At 37.4% G+C, this 24,369-nt stretch overlaps 1 protein-coding gene across 1 annotated transcript; it reads right to left on the bottom strand.

The window, feature by feature from the left end:
* Positions 1 to 1,173: 1,173 nt before the first annotated feature.
* Positions 1,174 to 23,719, bottom strand: LOC131160350 (vacuolar protein sorting-associated protein 2 homolog 2). Its single transcript, XM_058115962.1, has 11 exons — positions 23,411 to 23,719; positions 7,438 to 7,482; positions 5,663 to 5,697; positions 5,501 to 5,551; positions 4,065 to 4,169; positions 3,897 to 3,968; positions 3,333 to 3,404; positions 2,863 to 2,943; positions 2,728 to 2,763; positions 2,559 to 2,617; positions 1,174 to 1,401 (listed from the first exon to the last, which is right to left on the bottom strand). The coding sequence occupies exons 1-11, from the start codon at positions 23,442 to 23,444 to the stop codon at positions 1,341 to 1,343; spliced, it is 651 nt and encodes a 216-aa protein (XP_057971945.1). The 5' UTR covers positions 23,445 to 23,719; the 3' UTR covers positions 1,174 to 1,340.
* Positions 23,720 to 24,369: the final 650 nt, after the last annotated feature.

Below are 24,369 nucleotides of genomic sequence, written 5' to 3'. Positions count from 1 at the left end.
CGCTCTCTCTCCCTACTCTCTTTACATTTCTGCACTTATATGTTTATACTTGATTTATTGTGATTATTGTGCATAATTTTAAATATTTGCAAAATCTCAATATTCATGATATTTGTGACTGCTTAGAAAGACCTTACTTTGTGTAATACTAGTTGTGCTAAAAATAGGACAAACTTGACCTAAGATATAATTTTTAATATCCAATTCACCCCTCTCTTGAAAATACATCATAACTCTCACTATTTTGCAAGACTTCGATGAGATGCTAATTTAACTTGACCACGATCTACATAAAACAAAACAAAACAAAACAAATTAGATGGTTTTTATGTTGTATAGTCCTCGCACACATATTTTAACAAAGTTCCCCTTTACATTCCAAGGAAAAAAAAATGGCAATGAGAATGTTTGTTTGATCTAAATAATCAATAGTTGTGTGTCCAAATTAGTTCACTAAATAAATGAGTTAGTTAAACATTAATGGATTTGACAATTGCTCTTCATTTTCTTAAAATTGGTCTACTGAGCATATCTTATTTATTTAGATAAGAAAATAAAATTGAGGTCTCTTTTTCATTTTTATTCCTTATGAAAAATAAATACAAAAAAAAAAAAAGTTAAAGAACCTAAGACCCAATCAAAAGCCTAATCACCCCCAACCTCTGTCCTGCATATTTTTTCTTAAAATTATTATTATTATTATTATTATAAAAAAAAAACCATTTTGACTTAATTAAAAACTTTGATTTATTTTATATCTTAATTCTATTAAATAATCTCGTTCTAGACAGTCCAAAAGATTAAAATTAAAAATAATAATTTTAAAGTTTACATATCAAACACTAAAAATAGTTTAATATTCAAATTTATGATTTTGATTTAAGTTAAAATTTATAGTTGATTATTTGAATTTGGCATTACACTTCAATACTTGCATCATTTTTTATTTGTGAAATGAAACGAACAATGAATAAAATTAAATTAAATTAAATTTTAAATAATAAATTTGATGAAATTAAATGAAAATTTTAATTTCATTCCATGTAATTTCATTTCCACTACCAAACATGTAATTAATTTTGTCAAATGCTCAGACGCTCACACCAAAGTAATAAGGTCCATGTACGAAAATAATAAAATACCCCAATGGGAAACCACAGAGTAACCTCCACCTTTTAAATAGGCAAGTATCTGGAAATTATGACATTGAAAAATAATTTATATTTTGGAAATTAACTTTATAAACAATAATTCACATTCATTGTATTTTTATACTGCTAAAAATTTAAAAGAAAACTAAATTTAATGAAAGACAACTGTCAACTGCTGCGCTTCTCAGCTCAAATGCGTCGGAGAGATGCCAGCCTCTTTTCAAGATCTTCAACATCGGAAGATTTAGAACTGCAAATGAAAACAAATTTTTAGAAGCATGCAACATTAAAATAGAGAATTTATTGTGTGCCAATGGGATTATCCACACCGACCATGAAATTACAAAGGGATTTCACTTTATTGTAAATAGATAATTGTTTAGTTGACAGAATTTATTTTTTAGTTTTACTCCTGGATCTCCAAACAATTAAAAAATATATATATATATATATATATTTTTTTTTTCATATAATGTTGCGAAACTGAAAAATAAGAAAAATAATTTCAAATTTAAAAAATAAAAAACTACTTTGCACAATTAAAATTGCCCTAATTTTTTTAGATAATTACAAAAATTTCATGATTTTAACCCACGGGAACTTAGAACTTGAGCCATAGATATAAATTTTTGTGCATTTTTCGATCAAATATAATACAAATATGTTTATTTACATACTCAAACAAATAAAAATTGGAAAGGTACAAATTCTGCAATTGTGGCTTCTGTGGGCTTTCTTCTAATTTGGATATGCTATTTTGGAGTCAATCTACTAGGAATAGGGTTGCATAGTTAGGGTTCATTTCCATAAACATATAATTGATTAACATATGATCATATAATTGAATTGAAAAAAAGAATAAAACAGCGTATATAAACATACATATATAAACATATTAATATAAAGTTTATATATAATAATATATATATATATATATATATATAATATATATATACAAAACTAATTCATATATTTTTATGATACGTTAATTATTAAGTTTTCTTCAAATCTACCAAATCCAAATCCCGAAATCTATGCTCCCAAACGTAATCTAAGGTAGTGTTTGGGAGCATGGATTTGAAAGCTCAAGTTTAGATTGCCCTAATATGCTCCCAAACAGTTTTATGATACCACAAATTCAAATTCAATCCTCCAAATCTATGCTTCCAAAAGGCAAGGCAAGTAAACTTATTGTGGAAAGTGCATGTATCTTTTACTACAAGTAACCATCTATAATGTCCAAAACTGGGTGGGTGCTTGTCGTTTGCAAAAAAGGAAGGCAAACGGTAGTGGAACCTTAGCCAGAAAACTTAACCTTGTTTCAAAACCAAAGCTAGCAATCAAATTCCTCAAAATTCTCTTATTTTTATTAGAAAAAAAAAAAAACAGTTCACAAGTAACACATACCTAGTAACAACATTTTCAACCTTCTTTGAAGAAATCCGCCCTTTTGGAGCTGAAGATAACTGTCAAAAAGAGGACAAGTATCACTTATTCAAATTATACAAAATAATATTCATAATGAAATCCATGTGACATAATTCATCTCAAAAGAAGAAAAAAAAAAAAAGGGAACCTGTGATGCAATATCCACACCAATCTCATCTAGCACCTGCAAAGAAACCAATCAAATTTAGGGATCAAAAGCAAGGGAAAGAAAGGAACCGATGAGAGAAAACAAAAAACTAACAGAACAGTCAATATAATGCACCTGATTAGTGAGTTCCTCAGTTTCCTCTTCAGCCTCATCTTTATCTAATGTCTCATCAATAGACTCTGACATCATCTCAATCTGAATTGAGAACAACATATGTTATTATCTCACAAATACGAACACATGCAAACCAAGGTTAAAAAAAAAAAACAAACCTACGAAGCAAATTCTACACAAGTTAGCAAAGGACCAAGTAATTCCATGAAGATATAAAATAAGTAAAACAACTATTGGTCATTTGACTGTTTTTATTTATAGACAGAATAAATATGAAGCTATCTCAGGTAAATATGTGGCCTATTTCCTCATATTTTAATTTGTACCCATCTATCTGCCAGCTAATTTCTACCGAAATACAAGATTTTAAATTCTTTGTTTTTTCTTTCCCAATAAATAGAAAAGGTTTCAAATTCTAAATGGAAAAAGATGCAGAGAAATGGAAAAATACAAATATTAGTGAATTTTACCGTCATGTCCATTTGTGATGACTGCTTTTGGAATTCTTTGATCACTTTAGCTTGTTTGGAAGGGGCCATTTGCTGAAAAAATAAAAAAGACAAGTAATAACTGCACTCGACTTAAAAAAATACAGGCACTAGAAGCTATAATAAGTTGTATTAAAATAAATCTTGGGAACTGCATTTCAAATGAGTATATGTCAAGTGACACTCTCATCGTCATATTGATGAGCTTTTATTTCATTTTCAACTAGTCTTGTACGCAAGAACACAGGTTTGAGGCGTTAAAACAGCCTCTTACAAAAATGCAAGGTAAGGTTGCATACTATAGACCCATCGTGGTCCGTCCCTTCCATGGACCGCACATATGCAGGAGCTTTGTGCACCAGGCTGCCCCCTTTTTTTTGTGCAGGAGCACAATCTGACCCAAATTGTATTATTGATCTGACTTTGCAGATCCAAATGCGCTCACAAGCACACGAGAAGGGTAAGACACATGCACATGTCATTTTTTATGGAGTGTCAATTTGCTAGATTTCCCGGAAAGCTATGATGTGATCTTCTACCACATACCCTGTTCATGGCCACCATTGCTTTAGTTGCACCTTTCATCCCAGTAGAAATTGAAGTGCTGGCATACATTGCCTGTGCATGCAAAGAAAAAACGAACAAAATAAAGGAAAATGACAAAGAGAAGAGATTACATCTTTTAAAAACTCACTTTGCAGTTAGAATATTAACCTGTGTGTGAGTTGCTACGCCCCTGATTTGGGCACGACTTCCCTGCAAATTAGTTATTTGTTGCCGTAGACGAACAAGTTGACGAGCCAAGATTCTGGTAGCAGCCTGGGCAATGGTTATAATAGATAGTCATTTGAGAGGCAAGGAATCTCTTTTGAAAAAGAAAACATCTAGCTACAAATATTGTTAAAGAGTTAATAAAGTCTGGTGAGGCACGAGTCTGGATTTCTTTTGGAAGTTGAATCTACATTTAAGTCAGTAAAGAGCTTCATGGTCCCCAGCAGACCATGTAGGTCCCTTGGTCAACCAAAAAGATCCCAGATCGAATGGACAGAGACCTGTTAAAAAGTTAAAAAAGTCTGGTGATGCACGACTCTGGATTTCTTTTGGAAGTTGAATCTACATTTAAGTCAGTAAAGAGCTTCATGGTCCCAGCAGACCATGTAGGTCCCTTGGTCAACCAAAAAGATCCCAGATTGAATGGACGGACACCTGTCTTGGCTATATACGCTGGTTAGCATACTGCCTTATTGCAACCTTACATAATCAAATTAGTTTTTTCAAAAAACAAAACATTAATTTCAACATGCATGATAATTTCTCTGAAATTTCCACATATGAGTATCACTATAACTTAACAAGTAACCTTCTAATTTTAAATAACCTTTTAAATAATAACACACCAGTTAATCCAACTTCCTGAATTTTCAGAATCAAGACAAATCCTGGATAAAATTTTTCTTATGCTCGAGGACAGAATCATTGATTCAAAAACCATTAAATTAGCAATAGATATGAATGTTCCAATTAAGGAAATATAAAAACATCTCAACAACTTTTCCTTTCGTCAGGAAAAAGAATCAAATGGTTTAACATAATTCCTGCAAAACAGTCAATTTCAAAACAGCTGGATCATTATAAAGATCAGTATTTTATGTAAAACATTAGCTTAGGTAAGTGTCACTAGTCCTCAAAAGCTTCAAAAGCAAGCAAGGGTATTAGATACAGTGTATTATACCTAAATGAAATAAAACACCATGGTATATATTGATTTTCTAACCTAAAAATCCTCACCAGCTCTAAAAATCCTCACCAACAAAACATGAACACCTTTACATATAATAGAGGGAACTTAGGCATGCCTCATGCCAGTCAAACATGTCCTTTGAGGCTCACATTTGAGAGCTGTGGCTCAGGAACAAAGTAGAATACAGCCAAATTAGTGTAACAGCCACAAAACATACAAATTGAAGCTTAGGCCTCTCAACCACCTCCAACAAATACAGAATAGAAAAGGGTTTAGATTGCCTTAGAAGACTCAACATAAATTAAATGATACATAGATGTTAACTCAACCCATAGCTTCAACATTAGGTAAGCCAATTGGATGGTTCAGCTCAGTTAAGAACCTTTTTTTTTTTTTTTTAAATACTTGCCTCATTCCCAGTTTTAGCTGTTTTCTTTATCTCTGCCACTAATTTCTTCTCCTGAAAAATTCAAGCCAGATTAAACTTTGGGAAGATATATATATATATATATATATATATATATATATACACGCACACACATATACACAGAGCTTTCAGGTAATAACACACCTCCAGTTGAAGAGAAGCAATCTCACGTTCGATCCCTACAAAGAGTGTGGCACCATCAAACTAATACTTATTAAAGCAATAGTTATCAAAGGATGGAAAAGTACAGAACATAGCCATGAAATTTCATCTTAGTTGACTCTAATGTGCGCAGATGCTTATCTAGACTCATAACGAAGAGCCACAGGGTAAAGTATTTAACAATTTACACGGTGAACAAAATCTTGCAAAGAACTGCTCAATTTACATTCCTTGAAAAAAAGTTACATGGTGAATTCACCCACAAGCACAGTGCAGAAATTCAAAATATTCCAAAACTACAGTGCCTTTATGGAGAACTTCTGATTGTTTAAGGAAACTTAATTTTATGCCTTAACATTATATTAAAAGTTTTGAAATATGTTGTAATCCTACTGGCTGTTATGGTTAATACTCCTTAATACCAAGGTTGTTTAGAACTAGGATTCTAAGTGGGATCGTTGGAGCTCTGGAGGATTGAATCGTAGAATCGGGTCGAGAATTGTAAGATCCTATTAAAAAAGTATATATGTGGAACTTTATGACGATTCTTATGGCTAAAAACTTGATTAGTCTAAGAAGTTAAAAATCCAATAAAAAGTTCAAACAATAAAAAGAAGAAAAAGAAGAAGAGCAAGAAAAATAAGGAAAAGAAGTATTAGGAAAACATTGCCCACTGTTGAGTCTTTTCAAGAAGCAGATCTGTTTTTCGAAGCATACCTCTGCAGCTCTGCTGGGCCTGCTGGCTTGGCTCTTTTCTTGGCTGCTGCTGATCAAACAATAAGAAAACTCTGTGTTGAAGAGGACTAAGGTGTTCTTGTTGAACATCAAAAAAGGAAGAGGACAAAGGACTGAGTTCTTGTAGAACACCAAGAACTCTGGTTGTCGAACACCAAAGAACTGCTGATCAAACAGCAAGACTGCTGGCAGCTGCTGATTGAACACCAGTCACCAGATGGAGGGCACTCTGGTTGTCAAAGAGGAGAGAAATTTAGGTGCTAGGTTGCTAAACTTCAATTAGTATAGGGCTGAGGTGTCAAACTCCAGGGAGATCAGGTGCAGATTCTACTGAATCTGTTCATCGGTGAGAGGTTGAGAGCCATTTTGCCCCAGTTTTTGAAGACTGTGGACCAAACAAAAACCTTTTGGGGCCTTTGGGCCAAGAAAAACATGTATTAGGCCACATTATTGACGCGAAAAGAAAAAAAAAAAAAAAAAAAAGCCAAACCAGAGAACAACTGATTCTTTTATGATTCTACTTTATTCCAATTTTTTTGCGACTTGGATTGTTTGGGTGAATTTGCATCGTAGAATGATTCTACAATCTAGATCATGATTTTAATAACCATGCTTAATAACTTCTCAAAGCATGGGTTTTGATTCATTCTACTACTACAAATACTGTTAGAACAATTAATTTCTTATCTTTTATGATACTTGGAGTTTTTTATCTTTGTTGGGATTTTTTTTTTGTTTTTAGTTTTTTTTTTATTTACTTATTTTTGAAGTAGGACTTGTTCCAAGGCTGAAGTTGGACAGAAATGGTTTTAGCCCTTTTCAAGTTTACAAACCATTAGATGAGAAACTCGGCATCAACTATTACACTTCAAGATTCATTCTTACCACCCAAATTATCAGCCATGATTTTGGTCCCCCTTTTCCCAAACTTGTAATCTCAATACTATCTCTAAACAAACCAAAGATCAAACAATGGAGAAAAAGCTAAGGCATGAACAGTTTGTTGAAGAAAGAAACATTACCTCGGGTCGCAATTGACATTTCTCTTTTGCTTGCACGCAGAGCATCTGTGAAAACAAGCAACCATCTCACTTTCAGTTTAGAATCAAAATTCTAGTTATCGTTAAAGCAAATAATACAACAAAAAACACACGCACACACACACACACCAAAAAGATAACATTTATTAGAACTAAATAGATGAAATTTCTTCAGGCAAAAAACTGGAAGATAAAATTCTGAAATATAGAGAGAAAAAATTATACAGGAATAAAGAATGCAACTAGTTTCTAGATAATTGTACCTCCATTCATGCACTATGAAGGATTTCTTCTCATCCTATACACCACCACGAATTTGGTGTGGTGAAAATGGGGAATGATACCTTCTCTCATATTTTGACAGGAAGATGGGCACTTGCAGACCAATCAGCAAGTTAATTCTTAAAGATGCGAAACAAATCGAATATTTCAATTAAATTTGATATGCATAGTGAAGCTGGGATGATGAGGGGTGCCACAATACCTTAAATCATAGGCAGTGAATGCTCACTAGAGGATCTGTGGTTGTATCTAGAGAAAAGAAGTACTCTACACTCGAATTGATAAGAGCAAAGCACTCAAAAGGCATCATAATAGGGTGGAGAATGACTCGGTTACAGAGCAGTGGCAAAAGAGGCTAAGATACATGAGCCAAAAAGGACTTGAAATATTCAAGAAAAAGGTGTATGAAGTCAGAGCCTTGTAAACATTGCGCTTGGCTGGAAAGCAACACAGAGTAACTTTAAAGTGATCCACCACTAAGAAGGCCTAATGTTTTAGATTTGATGCATTCGAGTGAGTGATGTAGTACGAAACTAGAACATTTGGTAGTGTATTGCACATTCTTACTTCTATTCATGATCATCCAACAAGGTATGGACTTACAACTTGGAGAGCTTTATTTGGCTGGAAAGCTTTATACAGACTACTTTTAAAAGTGCTTCTCCATTAAGGAGATCTAATTTTTTAGATTTGATGCATTGTGACGTCCTAAAAACTATTACACTTGGTAGTGCACTGCACTTTTTTACTTCTATTGCACTCTAGGAAAATCTGGAGTTGAACCCTGGAGAAAAAAAAAAAAAAAGGTTTTAAATGTGTTAAGTAACTTTAAGCTATTTGTCGAAGAGAAACACAAAGATCATTTAAGTGCATTTGAACAAATAATGGAGGTGAATATTCAGGTTCACTATAACTTTTTAGGCATTGAATATTAGACAACTACTCCAAAATGCCAGAGTTTGAATGGTTTTGTAAGAAAATATGTCGAGAGAGTGACATGTCAAATGCTAAGCTGCAAAGATCCTTTTAGGGGAGCGAAACAATCCACTTGTTAAATCACTCTTTATGCATTCCCTTGTAGTGTGATATACCAAAAATAGTTCTTAGTAGGAAAAATACTTCCTACAATCACTTGAAAATGTTTGATTGCAAAACCTTTGTGCACATTCCAAAGGATGAGAGGCCGAGGTTTGTGCAAAAGCAAAGCAATTCATTTTTCTCAGTTATGGATATAACAATTTTGGGTACAGCATGTATGTAAGATTTGCTTGAGAAGAAATTGATTAGAAGGATGCCTTTTTTCTTTTCTTTTTTTGTGAAAACTAGACCATTCAAGATACATTGAAAAAGTTTGTGAGAACCCAAAATTTTTGTTCATATATTATGAGAGAAAGAATATAAGCAATAAAGGACAAGAAAACCTCAGAAAAGAAATTTAAACAAAGAAAAAAAGAAAACACAAGCGACAACTGCCCACCTCCCAAAAATACCTAAACAAAATGCTACCTAAGCAAACCTCACTTCACAGCCTTCTTATGGTCATTGGAGCACTGCAAGTTAGCCAATTCCGACAGTCCCTTTCCTAGCCTAACAGACTTTCTTTCCCTTTGGATCAGTTAACAATATACCCTTTTATCCAGCAAATGTTGAAAACGAGGCACAACGACTAGTGAAATAATGGTCTCCCTCAATCTTGTCTTCTTCTACCTCATCTACTTCAACATTCATCAAACCAAGAACTCCCCCCTCCAAATCATCCATTGGAGATGGAAGCTACGTGGAAGGAACATCAATAAAATTTGAATAATACGATCCAACACCTAGCTGTTCATGAACCTCATCTAAAAGTAACACCCTCCCAAAAATACCTAAACAAAATGCTACCTAAGCAAACCTCACTTCACAAGCCTTCCTATAGTCATCGGAACACTACCTAGCCTAACAGACTTTCTTTCCCTTTGGATCAGCTAACAATATACCCTTTTATCCAGCAAATGATGAAAACAAGGCACAAAGACTGGTTAAATATTGGTCTCCCTCAATCTTGTCTTCTTCTACCTCATCTACTTCAACATTCATCGAACCAAGAACTCCCCCCTCCAAATCATACATTGGAGATGGAGGCTACGAGGAAGGAACATCAATAAAATTTGAATAATACGATCCAATACGTAGCTGTTCATGAAGCTAATCTAAAAGTAACCCCCCCCCCCCCCCCCCCCCCCCCAACCCAAATAATGAAAATAATTATCCAGATCACCCTCCTCATCTAATATATCTCCTTATTTTTTTCTCAGTAGGAATTTCCTTTCTAACCTTCTTTCTCAAATCTATTTTCCTCTAGTAAGCTCATCAATATTCAAGACTTCCCTTCCCCCTTCTCTCAGCCACAGGAAAAAAATTCATGTTGCCCATTTGCAGTGACCAACCCATCGAAGAGAAAAAATACCACTAAGTTGTTTTTCTAGTAGTTACTAAAACTTGCACAATCTTGATCAGTCTTACCATTTTCCTCCGTATGAACCTTCTGACAACAATCCCTCAAGACTTCCTTTCCCCTATCTCTTAGCCCTCCTTGGGCTAATAAGCTTATCAATCCTCAAGACTTCCTTTCCCCTATCTCTCAGTCCACTAGAAAAAAATTGCTCATTTGTGCTGACCACCCCCAAACAGAGAGGAAGTACCACGCAGCTGTTTCTTATCCACTTGCTCACTTTGACCAAGACTAAGTCTACTACATCCAATCAGTTTCAACACCCACTCCTCATGAGCCCCTCCCACACTTCCATTATGCTTAGATAAAATCTAAGCTTGAGGGGTGTATAGTTGGAAGTACTCTTCACTTGTACTATGGGTCCCCATGTTCAGATGGACATGGGCCTAAGAAGAAGAGGTGACCCAATCCTTTCTGTTTTAGAAAACGTACAAGCCCATAACGAAATCCCTAAAAGGCCCTTCAATATCAAGCCTCTATCGCTAATTACATTTTCCAAATGGGACACATCACCTTTAAAAGCGCATGACTTATTCTCCAATAGCTAGGGCAATTAATTGTCATGTTAATAACATGTGTGTCCCAACCCATTCAAAGCCCACCACCGCTTTCAACTACAGATGCAATTGCCCCCTTTCCCCTTGCAAAATCTAGTTTCCCTAGAGCCTCTTGGACCGCAAGTCACCACAACCCATAAGAAATCCCTAAAAGGCCCTTCAATATCAAGCCTCTATCGCTAATTACATTTTCCAAATGGGACATGTCACCTTCAAAATCGCATGACTTATTCTCCAATAGCTAGGGCAAATTAATTGTCATGTTAATAACCTGTGTCCCAACCCTTTCAAAGCCCACCCCCATTTTCAACTACACATGCAATTGCCCCCCTTTCCCCTTGCAAAACCTAGTTTCCCTAGAGCCTCTTGGACCATAAGTCACCACAACTCCAATGCTCACTAATTGGTAACTTCCATAACTCTGCAGCACCATCCATCCTTTGCTGCCATTGAAGTACCAAAAGGAACCTTCTTCCAACTCCAATGATCATGATTCCACAAAGGTTGAGCCTCAACTTTGCTTGTCATGTTAATAACTTGTGACCCAACCCATTCAAATCCCACCCCCACTTTCAACTACACATGCAATTGCCCCCCTTTCCCCTTGCAAAACCTAGTTTCCCTAGAGCCTCTTGGACCATAAGTCACCACAACTCCAATGCTCACTAATTGGTAACTTCCATAACTCTGCAGCACCATCCATCCTTTGCTGCCATTGAAGTACCAAAAGGAACCTTCTTCCAACTCCAATGATCATGATTCCACAAAGGTTGAGCCTCAACTTTGCTTGTCATGTTAATAACTTGTGACCCAACCCATTCAAATCCCACCCCCACTTTCAACTACACATGCAATTGGCCCCTTTCCCCTCGCAAAACCTAGTTTCCCTGGAGCCTCTTGGACCATAAGTCACCACAAGTCCAAAGCTCACTAATCAGTAAATTCCACAACTCTGCAGCACCATCCATTCTTTGCTGCCACTAAGTACCAAAAGAAACCTTCTTCCAACTCCGATGATCATGATTCCTCAAAGGTTGAGCCTCAACTTTGCTTGTCCCCTCCAACCCTAAAATTGCTCGCAACTTTTGTAGAAAATTACGCCAACCTTGCCACTTTCAATTACACATGCAATTGCCCCCTTTCCCCTTGCAAAACCTAGTTTCCCTAGAGCCTCTTGGACCACAAGTCACCACAACTCCAATGCTCACTAATTGGTAACTTCCACAACTCTGCAGCACCATCCATCCTTTGCTGCCATTGAAGTACCAAAAAGAACCTTCTTCCAACTCCGATGATCATGATTCCTTAAAGGTTGAGCCTCCTCAACTTTGCTTGTCTCCTCCAATCCTAAAATCGCTCGCAACTTTTGAAGAAATTTACACCAACATTGCCCTTCCATGCCGCCCAGAATAAAGATTGAATGATCATTGTCATTCAATTGTAGACTTTACTCCAAACAAAACCATAATTATTTGATTTAATCACCACTCAATATGGTATCTTGCGAACTCCTATAACGAATGACCTGCTCCAACCTCGATAACAAGGGCAAACACGTGTAGATCCATCTTGAAACCGATAGGTGATCCTAATCCACCTGTTGCAAATATAAGATTTCTCTTCCAGTTGAACAAAGCCCCTTGAACGGGCTCCCCCACTTGTGAGTTCCAATTGCTCCCCCTTGAACAGAAGTCATCTTCTCCCTCCTAGGACTCATTCTCCAACAGTCGCTCAAGTGGGTCTTACTGCCGCACACACTCTCTCACCCAGAGTTCCAAACCATCGGCTCTGATACCATTTGTTACACTGAAGGACTCCATACAAAACCATAATTATGTGATTTAATCACCACCCAATATGGTATCTTGCGAACTCCTATAATGAATGACCAAGGGCAAACACGTGCAGACCCATCTTGCAACCAATAGGCGATCCTAATCCACCTGCTGCAAATATAAGATTTCTCTTCTAGTTGAACAAAGCCCCTTGAACGGGACTCATATAATGAATGACCAAGGGCAAACACATGCAGACCCATCTTGCAACCGATAGGTGATCCTAATCCACCTGCTGCAAATATAAGATTTTTCTTCCAGTTGAACAAAGCCCCTTGAATGGGGCTCCCCCACTTGTGAGTTCCAATTGCTTCCCCTTGAATGGATGTCATCTTCTCCCTCCTGGGACTCATTCTCCAATAGTCGCTCAAGTGGATATTACCGCCGCACACACTCCCTCACCCAGAGTTCTGAACCATCGGCTCTGATACCACTTGTTACACCAAAGGACTCCATAGGTAAGCTTGATACACATGGGTGAGCACCAACATGACCCAAAAGCTTAAGCCTACTGGGTCTTGGGTCCAACCATGTATATAAGCATCCATCATCCACTCACTTTTTCCAATGTGGGACAAACTCACAGGTGGAATTCTCAACAATCTCCCCCTCACTTGTGAGTTTCAATATGGTATCTTGCAAACTCCTATAATGAATGACCTACTCCAACCTCGATAACAAGGGCAAACACATGCAGACCCATCTTGCAATCGATAAGGTGATCCTAATCCACCTGCTTTCAAATACACATGCAATTGCCCCCTTTCCCCTTGCAAAACCTAGTTTCCTTAGAGCCTCTTGGACCACAAGTCACCAAAACTCCAATGCTCACTAATTGGTAACTTCCACAACTCCGCAGCACCATCCATCCTTTGCTGCCATTGAAGTACCAAAAAGAACTTCTTCCAACTCTAATGATCATGATTCCTTAAAGGTTGAGCCTCCTCAACTTTGCTTGTCTCCTCCAATCCTAAAATCGCTCGCAACTTTTGTAGAAATTTACACCAACCTTGCCCTTCCATGCCGCCCAGAATGAAGATCGAATGATCATTGTTGTTCAATTGTAGACTTTACTCCAAACAAAACCATAATTATTTGAATGACCTGCTCCAACCTCGATAACAAGGGCAAACACGTGCAGACCCATCTTGCAACCGATAGGTGATCCTAATCCACCTGCTGCAAATTTATTCTCTTCCAGTTGAACAAAAGCCCCCTTACCCCCCCCCCCCCCTTTTGAACCCCTCCCTCCCCCACTTGTGAGTTCTCAATTGCTCCCTCTTGAACAGAAGTCATCTTCTCCCTCCAAGGACTCATTCTCCAATAGTCGCTCAAGTGGGTCTTACCGCCGCACACACTCCCTCACCCAGAGTTCCGAACCATCGACTCTGATACCACTTGTTACACCGGAGGACTCCATAGGTATGCTTGATACACATGGGTGAGCACCAACTTGACCCAAAAGCTTAAGTCTACTGGGTCTTAGGTCCAACCATGTATATAAGCATTCATCATCCACTCACTTTTTCCAATGTGGTACAAACTCACAGGTGGAATTCTTAACAATCTCCCCCTCACTTGTGAGTTTCAATATGGTATCTTGGGAACTCCTATTATGAATGACCTGCTCCAACCTCAATAACAAGGGCAAACACGTGCAGACCCATCTTGCAACCGATAAGGTGATCCTAATCCACCTGCTACAAATATAAGATTTCTTTTCCAGTTGAACAAAGCCCCCTTAACCCTCCACCTTTTCCATATGCAAACTAAAAGTTTTTCTTTCAATTTGCACCAACTTATGGGATTTTTCTTCCACTAATTTTTGGAATTTTTCTCCATACCCAGTTTGAGTGAATCCTAATCCACCTGCTACAAATATAAGATTTCTTTTCCAGTTGAACAAAGCCCCCTTAACCCCGCACCTTTTCCATGTGCAAACTATAAGATTTCTTTCAATTTGCACCAACTTATGGGATTTTTCTTCCACTAATTTTTGGAATTTTTTTCCATACCCAGTTTTGAGTGAATCCATCAAAATGAATCACAAAACCTAGAAGAGAGAGTAGGATGAGAATGACTACGAGAGCGAGATTCATTGTAAGGGTAGCTAGATCTTTCCTATATTAAGCTCAAGGAATATAAATGAACTGCAATGGATTTTGTGGACATCTAATTATTTGTGATAACCCAAAGTCATATGTTGATGATTTGATTTATTTGGATCCAATTCCTCCTATGGGAGTTGGAGATTGTTGTGATATGTGACTCATATACTTAATGGGATACATGTACAAGAAGACGGTTTGGCCCAATCCGTCGATGGTTTGGCTTGGGGACCCAGCGCAGATTTTTGAATTTTGAAAGAGGGACGTTAAGTTGGTTGGGGTTTGGAGGGAAACCCTCCGGGAACTTTATATATACATTGTTCTGGGTGTATTTGTAATGGAAGAAGATTGTTGTAAGTGTCTTTGACACCAAATAGTAAAATTTCTTTGTCGATTCTCCCGTGGATGTATGCATTGGCAAACCACGTAATTCCTTGTGTTGTTTCTATTGCTTTCAAATATACCACATGGTCGTGCTCTATATTTTGTTCTTTCATTGATTGCTGCGTTTAATTTCCGCTGGGCAATTACAATTTATACAACAAATTGGTATCAGGGCATTGTTGTAATGGCTTCGGGTACTTCGTCTACGAAATTTGGCATTGTCAAGTTTGATGGAACCGGGATGGCAGAAAAGGGTGAAAGATTTTCTTGTGCAGCAAGGGATGGTGAAAGTCTTGTATGGTGTTCAACCGGAAGGCATAGATGAGGCAAATTAGAAGGAATTGGAGGCAAAGATGGTGGCTACTATCAGATTGTGTCTGGAAGATGACGTGTTGTATCACGTCATGGAAGAGGATTCTCCTGTAACTGTTTGGCAAAAGCTTGAAAGCCAGTACATGTCTAAGTCTCTTACGAACAAACTCTTCTTAAGCAAATGTTATATTGGCTTAAGATGGTGGAGGGTTCGGATTTGAACCAACACATCAATGCATTCAATCAAATCATAAGTGATTTAATGCGGGTTGATGCGAAATTCGAAGAAGATGACAAGGCGCTGATGCAACTGAATTCCCTGCCAGCATCTCACACATATGAGAACTTGGTTACGACTCTCACTTGGGGTAAAGAGACCCTAAATTTAGAAGAGGTAACAAGCGTGTTACTGGGCTTTCATCAAAGAAATAAAGTTTGTGATTAAATTTCATACGGTGAAGAGCTTGTGGTGAAGTGTAACCATGAACGTGGGAGAGGAAAATTCATAAATGGATCGAGTCAAAATACTTCCAATCTCAGTCCAAGAAGAAAAAGGATATCCGGTATTTTAAGTGCAGTAAAAAGGGGCACATAAAATCGGAGTGTCCGGAATGGAAGAAAGGGAATGCTGAAAAGCAAGAAGGTGCTTCAAAATCAGCAAATGTAGTAGAAAAAGGAAATTAAGAATGCAATGATGGTGATATACTTTCAGTTTCGTCAGGGTCGGATCACCTCACGGACTCTTGGATCCTAGACTCAGCGTGTTCTTACCACATGACTCTAAATAATGAGTGGGTTCAACACTTACAGGTTGGTTAATTCAGGTTCATTTCTTATGGGCAATGATGTTTCATGTAAAATCATTAGAATAGGAAATGTACGAATTAAAATGTTTGATGGTGCTATAAGAACCCTATGTGATGTAAGAATCTTCCGGACCTACGGAAGATTCTAGTTTCATTAGGCACTTTTGACTATAATGGATTTAGTTACAAGTCTGAAAGTGGAGTTATGAAGGTGTGTAAAGCAATCTAACGGTGATGAAAGGGCAAAAGTTAGATGGAAACATTTATGCATTGCTAGGCACTACAGTTGTAGGTGGAGCTACAACCGTAGATTCTGAATTTGATGAAACCGTCTTGTGACATATGCGGCTAGGGCATATTGGTGAACATGGCATGAAAGAACTTCACAAGAGGAAACTTTTGAAGGGTATAAAAACATGTAAACTGAACTTTTGCAAGTTTTGTGTTCTTAGGAAGCAGAACAAGGTGCAGTTCAAAACAGTCATACATAAGACGGAAGGTATTCTTGATTACATACGTTATGATGTTTAGGGGCTAATGAAAGTAGCATCATAGGGAGAACATGTGTATTTTGTGAGTTTTACTGACGACTACTTACAGAAGGTCTAGGTATCATGCGGCACAAGTCAGATACGTTTGTCAGGTTTAAGTTATGGAAAGCTGAAATGGAAAACCAGACGAGGAGGAGAATTAAATGTCTCAAGTTAAAAATGGGACTGAGTACGCTGATTCTAGGTTCATGGAGTTTTATGAGCAGCAAGGCATTAGGAGACATTTCCCTGTTCGTCAAAAACCTCAACAAAATGGTGTGGCTGAAAGGATGAACCGAACTCTAACTGAGAGAGCTTGGTGTCTCGAGCTTAATGCAGGGCTAGCAAAGAACTTCTGAACAGAGGCAATTAGTATGGCTTGTTTCTTGGTAATCCGATCGCCAAGGGCATCACTAGAGGGGAAAGTGGCAGAGGAGGTATGGATGGGAAATGCGGTACACTACTTCGCATTGAAGGTATGCGGTTGTTCAGCCTATGTACACGTGTCTAATGAGGAGAGATAGAAACTTGACGCAAAGTCTAGACGCTGCATTTTTTTGGGGTATCAAAAAGGTGTGAAGGGGTTCAAGTTATGGGATTTAATGGCAAAAAAAGATGTAATCACCTTATTAATGGTTGCTATTCAATTATGGGATTTGACTTAATGGAATAAAAATGTGAGGCTTTGTTCTTCTTGGTTCTTTTGAAAACTTGTGAACTTATCAAGGAATCCTTCCTTGTGGCATTCAAATTTTATACCTTGGGTTCGTGATGCAATTATAATCATTGGGTCAAGGTTTGTTACTTCATACCTTTGGTTCATGATTAACTTGTAATCATTGGGTCAGGGTTCGTTACTTTATACTTTCGATTCACGTTTCATTTATAAACGTTGGGTCGGAGTTTCCTATCAAAATCTGAATTTTAGCTTTCATTGGGCAAGCATTCCAATATTGGTTGTTGGGTCTTAACGCGTGTCAGTTGGGATTCGCATCATTTGGTATCAGAGCTTAGGCTTTAAAATCAGGTTTACTATCCTTTTATCTTTTGTTTCTTGTTATCGTCTTATCTTGTTCCGTTCATCATTCATTGTTCTTGTTTTGTGGCGTGTACGAAGTTCAGAAAAAAAAAAAATGTTGGAAAAGAAAAGAAAAGAAAGAAAGAAAGAAAAAAGAGGCGTCAAAAAAGAAAAGAAAGCAAAAGGAATTTTTTTTTTTCCTACTCCTTTTGATTTGTTGTTTCTACAATATTTTCTTGTCGTATTGGTTTAATATTACATGGATTCGAGGTCGAATCCTTTTGAAGAGAGGGGGAATGATGAGAATCAATGAGCACCATTGAAGGATCCATTGCATGTTTCAGTTGGACCTATCACCAGAGCGAGATCCATGAAGATCAAAGAAGTACTTCATGGGCTGATTCAAAATATTTGGGCTTATTCAAAAACGGGCACTCCAAGCTTGGCCCAAAGAAAGATGAATTCTTAATAAACTTAATTCAAGTTTTTGATGGAGCTAATCTTGCTTAATGGCTGTAGTCTCCTTATTAATGGTTGCTATTCAATTATGGGATTTGACTTAATGGAATAAAAATGTGAGGCTTTGTTCTTCTTGGTTCTTTTGAGAACTTGTGAACTTATCAAGGAATCCTTCCTTGTGGCGTTCAAATTTTATACCTTGGGTTCGTGATTTAATTATAATCATTGGGTCGAGGTTTTATACCTTTGGTTCGTGATGCAATTATAATCATTGGGTCAAGGTTTGTTACTTCATACCTTTGGTTCATGATTAACTTATAATCATTGGGTCAGGGTTTGTTACTTTATACTTTCGGTTCACGTTTCATTTATAAACGTTGGTTCAGAGTTTCGTATCAAAATCTGAATTTTAGCTTTCTTGGGCAAGCATTCCAATATTGGTTGTTGGGTCTCAACGCGTGTCGGTTGGGGTTCGCATCAGAGTTCTAACTCGGGAAACCAGCAAGTTGACAGTGTTCCTATACGGAGATACAGATGCACTATTAGACCACCGCCCAAGTATGGATTTGATGATCTGGTATCTTATGCTTTCATTACAAGTTGCAAGGATCTGGCTACTTTTCAAGAGGCAGTGCACGTCCAGGATAAAAGTAGGTGGATGGGTGCTATGATTGAGGATATGAAGTCGTTGCATAAAAATTAGACTTTGGATTTGGTGGAGCTTCCAAATGGGAAGAGGGCGATAGGCTGCAAATGAGTATATTAGAAGGAAGCAATTTCAGAAAAGGAATGAGAGAAATGCAAGGCACAATTAATGGCAAAGGGGTACTCACAGAAGAAGGGAGTAGATTATGATGAGATCTTCTCACGTGTGGTCCGACACACTTCCATCAGGGTAGTGTTGGGATTAGTGGCTCATTACGACCTATATTTGGAACAAATGGACGTGAAGACAGCATTTCTCCATGGTGACTTGGAAGAGCAGATCTATATGGTACAGCTAGAGAGATTCAGTCAACCCGGGCAAAAGCACTTAGCTTGCAAATTGAAGAAGTCTCTTTACAGGCTGAAGCAGTCTCCGAGGCAATGGTACAAACGGTTAAGTGGCAAAGGGATACTCACAGAAGAAGGGAGTAGATTATGATGAGATCTTTTCACCTATGGTCCAACCCACTTCCATCAGGGTAGTGTTGGGATTAGTGGCTCATTATGACCTACATTTAGAACAAATGGACGAGAAGACAACATTTCTCCATGGTGACTTGGAAGAGCAGATCTGTATGGCCAGAGGTATTCAGTCAATCCGGGCAAGAGCACTTAGTTTGCAAATTGAAGAAGTCTCTTTATGGGCTGAAACAGTCTCTGAGACAGTGGTAAAAAAGGTTAAGTGGCAAAACAGTTTAATTCCTATATGATCTAGATAGGCTATAGGAGGTGTGAGTATGATTGTTGCGTGTATGTGAAAGATCTTGATAATGGTTCTCTCATTTTCTTATTGTTGTATGTCGATGACATGCTAATAGCTGCAAAGGACATAACTGAGGCAAATCAGTTGAAGATTCTGTTGCACAAAGAGTTTGACATGAAGGATCTTGGCATAGGCAAAAAGATACTTGGGATGGAAAATCATCGGGACAGAAATGCAAGGAAGTTATGGTTATCTTAGGGCGGTTATGTGGCAAAACGGTTTAATTCCTATATGATCCAGATAGGCTATAGAAGATATGAGTATGATTGTTGTGTGTATGTGAAAGATCTTGATAATGGTTCTCTCATTTTCTTATTGTTGTATGTTGATGACTTGCTAATAGCTGCAATGGACATAACTGAGGCAAATCAATTGAAGATTCTGTTGCACAAAGAGTTTGACATGAAGGATCTTGGCGCAGCCAAGAAGATACTTGGGATGGAAAATCGTCGAGACAAAAATGCAAAGAGGTTATGGTTATCTCAGGGCGGTTATGTGGAGAATGTATTGGAAAGGTTCAACATGGCTGATGCTAAACCGGTATGTACGCCTCTAGTGAATCACTTTAAATTGTCTACCGTTGAATGCCCAAGTACGGATGATGATATTTGGAACATGTCAAAGGTCCCCTATGCTAGTGTTGTGGGGAGTTTAATGTATGTCATGGTGTGTACAAGACTAGACTTGACACATGCAGTAAGTGTGGTGAGTAAGTTTCTCTTTAATCCAGGTAGACAGCATTAGGAAGCCGTCAAATGGATTTTCAAATACTTACGGGGTACTTCTAACTATGGTATCATGCTCAGCAAGCAACAGGATACTCCATCAGTTGTGGAGTTTGTTGATGCTGATTATGCATGAGATATGGATGATAGAAGGTCTACAATGGGTTATATTTTCATCCTTGTGGGAGGACCTATTTGTTGGAGGTCTATGGTACAATCCCTGGTGACATTGTCTACAACTGAGTTTGAATATATGGCAGTCGCCGAAGCTTCAAAGAAAGCATTATGGCTTACTGGTTTAGTCAATGAGCTGAATATATAGCAAGGTGGAGTTGTGCTGAGTTGTGATAGTTAGAGTGTCATCTACTTGGCGAAAAATCAAGTGTATCATGCTCTAACCAAACATATTGATGTAAGGTTCCACAGGATCCGGGAATTGATTTTTTCAGGTGAACTTGTACTTGAGAAAATTCACACATCTGAAAATGCAACAGATATCTTGACAAAGCCAGTTACTACTGAAAAGTTCAAGCATTGCTTGGACTTACTTCATGTATCCGAATGCTAGAAGGGAGACGGTCCCCAACCTAACGTCCTAAGGTTAAAGTGGAGCAGTGGGCTATATTTTCGGATTCTCCTAAGGGGCATATATTCGCCAAGATGGAGATTGTTGTGATATGTGACTCATATACTTAATGGGATGCATGTACAAGAAGAAGACATAACATAGTGGAAAAAGCATAGTGTTGAGGAGCAGCAGGTAAACCGTCGACAGTCCTAGCCAAACCGTTAATGATTTTGCACCAAAATTCAAACAATTTACATTATGTCTAAAACCGTCGACGGCTTGGCTCGGGAACTCAGTGCAGATTTTTGAATTTTAAAAGAGGGACGTTAAGTTGGTTGGGATTTGGAGGGAAGCCCTTCGGAAACTTTATATATACACTGTTCTGGGTGTATTTGTTGTAAGTAACTTTGACACCAGATAGTAAAATTTCTTTGCCGATTGCTCCCGTGGATGTAGGCATTGCCGAACCACGTAATTCCTTATGTTGTTTCTATTGCTTTCAGATGTATTGCGTGGTTGTGTTCTATATTTGTTCTTTCATTGATTGTTGCGTTTAATTTCTGTTGTGCAAATACAATTTATACAACAGAGATGATGCATGGAATGATTGGGCTTGATCCACATAATGTAGATCCTCTTATAGCTAGTCATAAGGAAATTAAACCAACTACGCAGCCAGTTGTAGAACAAAAAATACCACTAGGAGCTTAGGTTCAAGTAAAACACTTTCATTTAGGAGAGTTTTTTTTAAGTATCTTCTTGATGTTTTAAGTATCTTCTCAAAGGTGATTAAGTACACGCTTGCATATTTAATCACTTTTTCTAGGGAGCTATTACTTGACACTCAAAATTATAGAAATGTGTTTATCCTTTCTACTAATCACACAGAGTTTTTATTTTAGCTAGTGAAGCTTCTAAGAATGTGTTGTAGATGAAAAGTTCTTTATAGGAGCTCAAGTTCAAGTAAAAAGTAGTATGTGTTGCATTTGATAGTTAGAGCGCCATTGGTCTTTGAAAAATTACACTTTTCATTCTCGATCAAAACATGTTGACATGAAATACCACTAGATTAGAGATGCATTCAACTCAAATGTGTCAAATATTGAGAAAATCCATACAATGAAAATGGTTCGATATGATGACAATGTCTACCAACAAGAAGTTTGCTGTGAGACTGCCTCTATGAAAAATTCCTCCAAAAGTTGGAGGGAAAGGTTTTTGGTTGGATTTTCCTCCTATGTAGAGGATGGTCTACTTATATTTTTTTGGTGGAGTCCACTAGGATGCCTTGTCTTGCGCCCAAGGTGTTAATAGTAATTTATTTTTCTGTAGCCCACTTAGTAGGAAGCCCATGCAAAGAGACTTAAAATTAATGGCGTCATTATAGTTTATGGGAAGAGGAGAACGCTTCTTGAAGAAGCCAAACAAAAGCATTTTCAATGTGCCAGGATGGAGCGTGTGCATGGGAAAACAAGAGTTGAGAGAAGCAACGTATGTTGCAAAGTCTTGCATTTTCAAAGTGGCAAAACCTTGGGGAGTACATGGCAGCTGAAGAGATCTACTGTGTGTTGCTGGAAACTTTTTTGAATCAAGGAAGCCGCATAGTTAAGTTGGTCCCAATGATAGGATGGTGATTTCTTGTCTAATAGAGATGAAATTTTGATAAAAAGTTGTCAGCATGTCCTTCTTCATTCTAGACAGTGTGATTGAGGTTTGTAGCTCTCTAGAGCAGATTTTAGTAGTTGTGCTTGCTTCTCCTGTTTTTGGTGGAACTTCTACATATTTTCTTTCTTGCTTGATTCCACCTCATTGGTGATGTCTTATCTTGTGCTGGGTGCCAAGAACATAGTGTTCTTATAGATTGTAATTTATCTGTGCCTCTGATTTCAACAAGGAAAGACTCATTATCATCATACTATTTTTCATAACGCAAGACAAGTGAACTTCAGAAAGAGTGGAACAGTAACGTATTCTGCATTTTCATTCTTTTTACTTCAAAACTGAAACCTTTTTCTTTTCAAACAAAAAACGTGAAATAATGAAACAAGCGGAAGCACCTTCTAAACAGCTAAAAATAAGCGATTTTTTACTTCCAAATGCAAGAAAATTACTCCTAAGTTGCTGAACAAACAATGCCTTGGACCAGACACAGCTACATTGAATTATGTAAGGAACCAGAACCAAAAACCAGCTAGAACCAACAGCTTCATTCGGGTAAACAGAAAACGCGGTCCAGGAAAAACTTTCCCGATAAAAAGAGGAACCAAAACAAAAATTCAAAGGCAATGCAGAAATCCCAGATCGTCGAAAACTATGACCATTTCCGCAAAACTATAGCAAAAGGAACAGAGGATGATCAAACGGCCGAGGGCAAATTAAAGGGAAGAAACCCTAGAAAAAAGGGTTTACCTTTGGGTGAAGTCTTCTTCCTGAAGATGTTCATACTGATCTTCGGACAGTAGCTGATGGAAGAGATCGAGACGACGGGTTGAAGCACCGGCAGGATGACGAAGGCAGCGGCCGTGGACTGCGACTGTAACTCTCACTTTGTTCTGAGCTCTCGTCTTTGGGGAAGTAAGAGTATCTGTCGCAGGTGGGTCCTGGAAGAGCGTCCCAAAGTAGCCGTTACATTTTCTTAATTTACTAAAAGGCCCCCATGTTCTCCTTTTTTAGTCAAAAGAAGGGCTCGGATCACCTGTTGGACACTATCTGTGTCGGGGTTTGAGCTGTTTCGAACAAGCCTATTTTTTCAAACCCAAAATTTATTCGTTGCCACATTTTTAATCTACACTGCGAAATCTGAACTTACATACAGCAGATGACTGTAAAATGAGTTTTTTCCCAATATATTTTTTTTTTAAATATATGTATAAAATAATACCTTTTTTGAAAAAATAATTCCCAGAGTAATTTTAATATAATCTCGCTACTTAAAGTAGCGAAAATTACTATGCATAAATAAGGCAGTTTTGGACACGTGACAAATCACGCTGGTTCATCCAGCGAGATTGCTTTGAAATGTGAAGGTTATAAATGATTAAATAATTTTGCATTACCTTTTTTCAATAAATGATTATGAATCAATAAATGCATAGGAGTTTGCTGTGAGACATTTTAGGAATGTCGTTTAATTTTTTTTTTAATTGGAGTTTACTATCAAAAGATTTTTTTATTTTTTGGCAACTATATATATTGCCCTTTTGAGATATTATTTCAATTGAAAAAATTTAGTCTAATTTTGTAAATTATTTATCTAAATATACTTTTAAATTTAAGTCTAAAATTTAAACATTAGACACTCAAATATATGTTAAATTTATTAATTGAACAACTTTCAGAATTCTTAGTTTCTTACTATGTTTAGGAGC

Source organism: Malania oleifera, chromosome 7 (genome assembly GCF_029873635.1).
Source record: "Malania oleifera isolate guangnan ecotype guangnan chromosome 7, ASM2987363v1, whole genome shotgun sequence".
Classification (NCBI taxonomy): Eukaryota; Viridiplantae; Streptophyta; class Magnoliopsida; order Santalales; family Ximeniaceae; genus Malania; species Malania oleifera.
This window is presented reverse-complemented; position numbering and strand designations above follow the sequence as displayed.